This window comes from Panthera leo, chromosome B4 (assembly GCF_018350215.1).
Source record: "Panthera leo isolate Ple1 chromosome B4, P.leo_Ple1_pat1.1, whole genome shotgun sequence".
Lineage (NCBI taxonomy): Eukaryota > Metazoa > Chordata > Mammalia > Carnivora > Felidae > Panthera > Panthera leo.
Window position 1 is genome coordinate 78,208,306 of NC_056685.1, and position 7,739 is coordinate 78,216,044.

The window sequence follows — 7,739 nt, forward strand, 5'->3', positions numbered from 1 at the left end:
CTCTTTCTCCAGCATTGTGGGGCCAGGGATCCTGTCTATTGTGCACACTGGCCAAGCTAAAGTTTTGCCATCCATTCAGCATCATGCAGCGCCCTGGCTTGGAATCATCTCCAGGCCACCTCTCCAAATGGCACCCCCTTCATCTTGAGGGATAGACGCCCCGTCCAGGGCTCTGCGCCCAGAGTTGGGAACTGGCTCGCCGCCGATGACTCCTCTCCGCCTTGGGAGGCGGCACAGAGCTCACTGGCCTCTCCTTCCCTCTCATCTCTATGGCGGAAGTGCGTGGTCCCAGCCGAAACACAACAACATTCTCGGTGGTGGGAGTGAATGGACTCGTCCAAGAGAGGGGGATACTTCTCACCCTCAAATCTTAAAACGCGAGAGGTAATCAAGAAAAAAGTAGCATGTTTTTGCGGAGCAGTATGTGTCTCCATGTGTCCGCCGGCGTGACTGTAAGGCGGACCGAGTGGCTGAGCTGGCTGCGGAGCCCGGCCGGACGGGAGTTCGCGCCCCCGCCGGAGGCCGATGGAGCCGGTGGAACCCGCCCCGCTGGGAGGGGGGGGTGCCGAGGCGCGAACTTCCGCCGCCGGCGCCGCCTCCTGCCGCGGTGGCCTGGCGCCCGCGGCTAGGGGACCGAACCGTCGTGGGCTCTCGGACGCGGGCTCCGGAGGTGGGGGACCGTTTTAACCGTCTGCCCCCTTCCCGGGTGCAAGCGCGGGCACTCCCCAGGCCGGCGGGAGGGACGGCGCGCCTCGAACTCCAGAGCGCGGCCGGGGTGGGCGCGGGGCGCCACCCCCGGGACCTCAGGAGGCAGCTCCTCCCCGGACCCTGGACCTTGGAGTAGTGGCGGTGGGAGAAACGGGACCCGGGAGGAGGGTCCTTCTGCGGCCCGCCAGAGTGTCTTGACGCCGAGCCTTGTTTTTGCTTTTAGTCCGTCCCTAGCGCTCAGCCGCAGGCGCGGAGGTCGGAGAGCACCTGCGGAGTGGGCGCCTGCGCGTGGGGAGGAGGAAGGGCATGGGCAGAGCCTGAGTCACCCGCGCTCCAGCCTGTACACGTAAGTGGTCATGGGGGTGCCCGGGGCTCCAGCATGGCCCAGTGCTCTGCAGACCTGGGCCTGGAGGGGGACCAGAGGGAGGCGACTTCTCGCGCCCTGCTCTGGAGGGCTCGCTGCTCACCGGAGGCGGGGGTGAGGGGAAGGGGACAGACAGGCTCATCACAGACCAGAGGTGGCTTGCTGTGGGAAGGAGGCTGGAGTTGGTCAGTACTGGCCTCCTGCAGGAGTGTTTCCTACAACAGTGCTTAGAATGAGGGAAGAGCCTGGGCGTGGGGCAAAAGAAAAAAGTGGCCTGTTTTTGTTTTTTTTTTTAAGTTTTAAAAAATGTTTATTTTTGAGAGAGAGAGAGAGAACGAACGAACACAAGGGGGGGAGGGGCAGAGAGAGAGGGAAACACAGAACGTGAAGCAGGCTCCAGGCTCTGAGCTGTCAGCACAGAGCCAGATGTGGGGCTCAAACCCACCAGTGCCGAGATCATGACCTGAGCCGAAGTCCCACGCTCAACTGACTGAGCCACCCAGGCGCTCCAGTGGCCTGTTTGGAGGTTTGTGGGGGACGCAAGAGGGGGAAGTGGCGGAAGAAGGGGGAGCTGGACCAGAACTGGGAGTATGAATGGAAGGGCGTGAATAGAGGGCAGAAATGAGCGGGAGAACCCCCCTCCTCCTGAGTGTAGAAGCCAATTCAGTAGCCCTGGGAAGGACCTGGAGCTCCTGGGTCAGGGTGAATTGAGCAGTTACTTTGTAAGTACTTTCTGAGTACTGAGTTTCCAGTTTCAAGTATGATCCGCTCCCTGCCCTCCAGGAAAGGTCTAGTGGGAGAGACAAGACTGTATAACATCTCGTGAAGAGATGCCTGCTAGGACAGGTAGACCCGGGCTGATAGCCGAGTGAGAGGCAGAACCAGCTTGATCTCTGAGCTGTCCGCAGACTGCCTCGTGTTCACTGCTGAGCACTGCTGTATTATGGGGATTGAGACAAATACACTTAGAAGAGAGCTGCCAGATAAGATGTCATGTCCAGCTGGCGTGTTATGGGGACTGGGGACCCTTAACCTGTGGTTGGGGTAAGGGGTGATGAAAGAGTCGCTTCCAGGGATCAGAAAGGCACATTAGTGGAAAAGGGGTGATACTCCGTGTGGCTCCTGACATCCAGACTATGACCGGTGGTTAGGGGCGCCTGGCTGGCTCAGTCAGTAGAGCACATGACTCTTGATCTCAGAGTTGTGAGTTTGAGGCCCGGGTTGGGTGTAAAGATTACTTAAAACCAAAACAAAAGCACTGTGGCCAGTGGTTTGAAGCAGTAAGGGGCAGATCCTTTCTGTAGAAGGAACAACTGGGTAGAGCTGTCTGAAGATGGAATGATCTGCTGTGAGGGGTGGCCGAGCTCCCTGTCAGGAGAGGTGTGTTAAGCCGAACCCGCAGGAGGGAACTTGACCCTTCCTTCTCCTTCAGGGCTCCTGTTCAGTTACTTCCCAAGGTCTGGTTCTCAAGTCTGTTCTTCCCTTTCCAGTCTGTCCCCGGTGCTGTATTGTAGCGTGTGTCCTCTCTCAGCGGAAATGATATTATAACGAATTATAGTGGCTAACGCTTACTGTTTACTCCTTGGGAGGTACTGCTTTAAGTGCTTTACAGATGCTAACTCATCCAGTCCCTGAGACAGTCCTTGCGAGGTAGCTTTTATTAATAGCCCCTTTATATAGATTTGGGAAACTGAGGCACAGTGGGGTTAAGTAGCTTGCCCGAGATCATGCAGTGAGCGGGTGGCACGGCTGGGGTTCCAACCTGGGCTGTCTGGCATTGTTCTTAACCACTATTCTACTGCGTTTTACATAGGCAATTTTATTTGATCCTCACAAGAATCCAAATTGACGGATAAAACACCCTCAGAGAGGTTGAGTGATTTGCGTAAGACCACAGAGCATGGTAGAGGAGAGCTGGGGTCCAAACCAGGACTGTTGGACATGAAAACTCCCACACTTTGCACTTCACTCCCCTACATCCTATTGTGCTGCCCTTGTAACCGTCCCTACTGTTGTGGCCTCTAACTGGACTTCTTGCCCAGCTTTTCTGCTTTAAATCTGAGAGTTTCTACTTCAGAGTCTGTGGATGGCTCTGGAACTAGGTGAGATTTCGGGTGTGTGTGTGTGTGTGTGTGTGAGTCAGGTGTTAAAGCCCAGTCTTCATAGTTTTCACTGCTTTCTCAGAGCAGTTTCTGACCACAAAATAGTTCAGAGCCATCCTTTGGTTTTTATCCAGAGTTAAGTTTCTAAATTTTTTTTTTTTTTTTTTTTTACATTTTAGTTATTTTTGAGAGAGAGACAGAGAGCACAAGTGGGGGGGAGGCACAGAGAGAGGGAGACATAGAATCCGAAGCAGGCTCCAGGCTCCGAGCTGTTCAGCACAGAGCCCGACGCGGGGCTCGAACTCACAAACCGTGAGATCATGACCTGAGCCGAAGTCGGACACTTAACTGACTGAACCACCCAGGGGCCCCAGAGTTAACTTTCTGATGCACAGATTTGACCTTGGCACAGTGATGCATCGACTCTTCACTGCCCTCAGCACCATCCAGATGCCTTAACCTGGTCGTTCAAGGTCCCAGGCAGTCAGACTTCGATCTCTCTCTTCTTTTTACTCCCACCTTGTACTCTTGCCACTCAGGTAACATTTACCTGCCTTTCTCTCCCGCATTCCTGTGGCCTGTCAAGGGCAGGGGCTGTTCTTGTCTTTGAACGGCCAGTGCCTGATACCTGTCGCGCAGTGAACATTTGCTGTAAACTGTGCTGAACGCTGTACCGAAGTCAAGCCTTGGCTGGTTGTTTGGACTGTGACTTTGAGGCTCCCTCCCTTTCTGATCCCAAGAGTCTTTTTGATGGTATGTGTCGTTGAAATGCAGAGGAGGGCCACGTAGGCGGAGGCTGGCTGGGCCAGAAAGGACGTGACAGGTGACATGCAGGTCATCGAGAAGGTGTCCGGTTTCTGACCTGGCTGCTCTTGCAGGGTGGCCCCTGGCTGGGGTGAAGCTCCCCCGTCTTTATTCTTGTCCCCCAGCGCAGTGTGGGCTGCCGGCTGCAGGATGAACTGTCGCTCGGAGGTGCTGGAGGTGTCGGTGGAAGGGCGGCAGGTGGAGGAGGCCATGCTGGCCGTGCTGCACACCGTGCTCCTGCACCGCAGCACGGGCAAGTTCCACTACAAGAAGGAGGGCACCTACTCCATCGGCACCGTGGGCACCCAGGATGTGGACTGTGACTTCATCGACTTCACCTACGTGCGCGTCTCCTCTGAGGAGCTGGACCGTGCCCTGCGCAAGGTTGTCGGGGAATTCAAGGTAGGGGTGTGGCCCGGGGGGTGGCAGGTGGACCTCGAACGCCCCTCCACCCTGGCTTGCTGTTGGACCCTTCCCGGGTGTTCACGTCAGCTTCTTCCAGATTCTAAGGGACGGGCGCGTTCAGCGCTCCTTGTGGGGAGAATGGCTTTGGGCGAGGGCAGGGAGTGACGGCAGGGAGGCGTCAGGTCCCATGGGGTGATCGCTGCCCGCATGGTCTTGACCTTCTATCTGACTGTCCGGCTCTCCCTGCTGACGCCTTTTCTTGCTTGTACTTTTCCCTTCAGCAGTCTGGGCCTTTCCTATGTGAAGTTCCCTGGGAGGGAGGGTTGCTGGGCTCGGGTGGGGCGCCCCGGGCCTGTGGTTGTATGTGCCTTGTGTAGGCGTGGAGAAAGGTGGAAGGGCACATCAGGCTGCCAACGGTGGGAATGGGGATGTGATTTTTTTTAGGTTTTAAAGTAAGAGGGAATTTTTTTAAGGTGCCGTCTCTGAGGTCAGCGGAGGAGGGTTGTCTGTCTGACTTCCAGTCCACAAATGTTTGGAGGGTCCCTACACTGTGCCAGGCACCATGGCCTATGCTCATGGCAGGAGGCCACAGTGTCTCCCCACCCTCACTCCCCAGCCCCTCTGAGACCAGAAAGGGCAAATTCATGAGTTTCCCCGTCCCTCGTCAAGGGAGGCAGTGGTCGTCACTGTCCTCCAGATGCCTCTAAGAGACACGTGGAACGTAATGGTTAAGAGCATGGATTCCGGAGCCAGGCTCTGCCACTCAACGAGCGTGTGACCTTGGGCAGGTGACTCCGCTTCTCTCGCCCTCGGTTCCCCTGTATGTAAAATTGGAACGACAATCGTACCTGCTTCACGGGGCATACGCACTGTGAGGATTAAATGAATCGAATGTGTCAAGTGGGTGAACCAGCCTGGCACCCCAGTAAGCATCATAGAAGTGTTAGCCCCTACGACTACCAGTCAAAGTCACGTGACCTCGGTGTGTCCACAAAGGAGAGAATTGTTCCTTGATAGACGGTTCAGGACTTGAGGGAAGCATCCTTACCCTCCGAGTTGGCCCTAAAATTCAGATGGAAGGGTGCTTCAGGGTCCCACCTGCCTTAGTGTGGGGCCACCACAGCCCCTGGAGGTAGGGGATAGGCAGAATTATTGGATGAAATGGTCTCATTCGCTTCTCAGTAGAGAAAAGGGAGAAGCTGGGTCTGGTATGCCCTTCCCTTCCCCCTTGTGTGTGTGTGTGTGTTTTTTTTTTTTTTAAGTTTATTTATTTTGGGAGAGACAGAGACAGTGTGAATGGGGGAGGGGCAGAGACAGAGGGAGAGAGAGAGAATCCCTAGCAGGCTCCGAGCTGCCAGCACAGAGCCCGGTGCAGGGCTCGAACTCATGAAACCATGAGATCATGACCTGAGCCGAAATCAAGAGTCAGACACGCAACCAACTAAGCCACCCAGGTGCCCCTCTCGCTTTTCTTTAGCGTCAGATTTTGTTGATTTGCTTGGAGCACTCAAGTTTAGGCTGGCAGGTCGCTGTGTCATTTCACACGAATCCTTTACCCTCTGTGGGTCTCATTCCCCGCCCTCCCTGAAGGACTAATAAAGCTAGGAGAGCCTAATTCCCTGGGGTGTAGGAAGCACACTGAGAGCTCCTCCAAGGTCTTGGCCTGCTCATCCGTTCCCCCTCCTTCCCCAGGATGCACTGCGCAACTCTGGGGGTGATGGGCTGGGGCAGATGTCCCTGGAGTTCTATCAGAAGAAGAAGTCTCGCTGGCCTTTCTCAGACGAATGCATCCCCTGGGAGGTGTGGACGGTCAAGGTGCACGTGGTAGCTCTGGCCACAGAGCAGGAGCGGCAGATCTGCCGGGAGAAGGTGGGTGAGAAGCTCTGTGAGAAGATCATCAACATCGTGGAGGTGATGAACCGGCACGAGTACCTGCCCAAGATGCCCACGCAGTCGGAGGTGGACAACGTGTTTGACACAGGCTTGCGGGACGTGCAGCCCTACCTCTACAAGATTTCCTTCCAGATCACTGATGCCCTGGGCACCTCGGTCACCACGACCATGCGCAGGCTCATCAAAGACACCCTTGCCCTCTAGGCCTTACTGGGGCCGTGGGCTCTCCTTGATGGCTTGCAGACCTTGGCTTCTGGGGATCGTACCGTTGGCCCCTTGGGGCTCGGGAACCTGCCCCAGGTCCTTGATGAGACTTGGAATGGCCACCCCTGGCTTCCTTGTTTTGTGGTTGCCAGTCTCTGGTCATTCTTTTAACCTTGGCTGATGGTCAAGTCTGGCCTTCACTGTCTCTCCACACCCCTGGTGGGGGTTCCCCTTCCTTCTCTGCTGTATGGAAGAGCCATCGCTAGGATGGTGAATAAAGTTGAGAATGTGAGTTCAGGTTGAGCCATCTCTCCCTTGGCTTGTGTTCGGCCCGGAAACATTCACACTTTCTGACAGACCTATGAGGATACAGGTGTGTGTTGAGGGTATTATTCCAGCGTGATGGGGGGATGGGATTAAAACTGACCAATTTTGTACTTTGTGGGACATTCACGTAAGCAGGTGTTAACCATTCAGGTGTCACCATGTCAGTCCTATGAATGATGACACAGATCAGGATCTGTTGCTTTTGGATAGGACTGTGCCGTTTCTTCTCCCTCCTTAAGGAAGCGGTGATAGCCCTGCCCTTTATATTATCTGGTCTTATTTCATGATTGCCTCAAAAAGTACCTTTTCTGTCTTCATAGAGCACGTACAGGTCCCCATGTGCATCAGAAAGCTCATCTGATTTGGGGTTTCTTTCCCTGGAGAGAGATCGGCCAGCTTGAGGCAGGTGTCTGAGAGGTGTTCCAGGTCGGGCTGGCCCTGGCTGGTTGTTAGGACACTGCTTTGTTAACACACTCATTTCTACATCAGCATACTCAAGATCAGTGAACTCCTTATTGTGTACTTTTTACTGATTTAGTCTATATTTTACAATGCTTTTTCTTTGTATATGGGCGGTTCTGCTAGGCCAAATGGCGTGGGTGGGTGGGGGTCTTGCCCCTGGAGCCGGTAGATAGGATGGCCAGGAAGCCTTCACCACATTTTTCTCATTCCAAGTCACCTTAGCCCTGTGATATTTCACAACAGATCTAGTACGGTCTTGCCCTTGATCTCTGGAGCATTGGGAGAATTCAGGAGGTTCTCGGGGCTTTGGAGATGGGGAAGGCCATTTCCTAGCAAGTCCTTGATGGTGTGTAATCCCCACCTGGCCCCACTGCAACCCTCGAGACCTTGTTTTCCTCCTAGCTGGCCATTAGCTAATCCCTCCTGAGGAGTTGGTTGACTGATAGAGCTGTTTGTTGGCTGTGACTTTG

The 7,739-nt window shown here is 54.9% G+C and overlaps 1 protein-coding gene across 3 annotated transcripts; it reads left to right on the top strand.

Moving 5' to 3' along the window:
• Positions 1–577: 577 nt before the first annotated feature.
• ATG101 (autophagy related 101) lies at positions 578–6,783 on the top strand. 3 transcript variants are annotated; one of them, XM_042946607.1, is made up of 4 exons: positions 578–670; positions 932–1,054; positions 4,104–4,380; positions 6,076–6,783. In XM_042946607.1, exons 3-4 carry the CDS (start codon positions 4,129–4,131, stop codon positions 6,478–6,480), a joined length of 657 nt encoding a protein of 218 aa, XP_042802541.1. In that variant the 5' UTR covers positions 578–670; positions 932–1,054; positions 4,104–4,128; the 3' UTR covers positions 6,481–6,783. The 3 variants fall into 3 exon arrangements, with proteins under 3 accessions (XP_042802541.1, XP_042802542.1, XP_042802543.1); XM_042946608.1 differs by lacking the exon at positions 578–670 and adding an exon at positions 736–849; XM_042946609.1 differs by lacking the exon at positions 578–670 and having other exon boundaries at positions 936–1,054; positions 4,053–4,380.
• Positions 6,784–7,739: the final 956 nt, after the last annotated feature.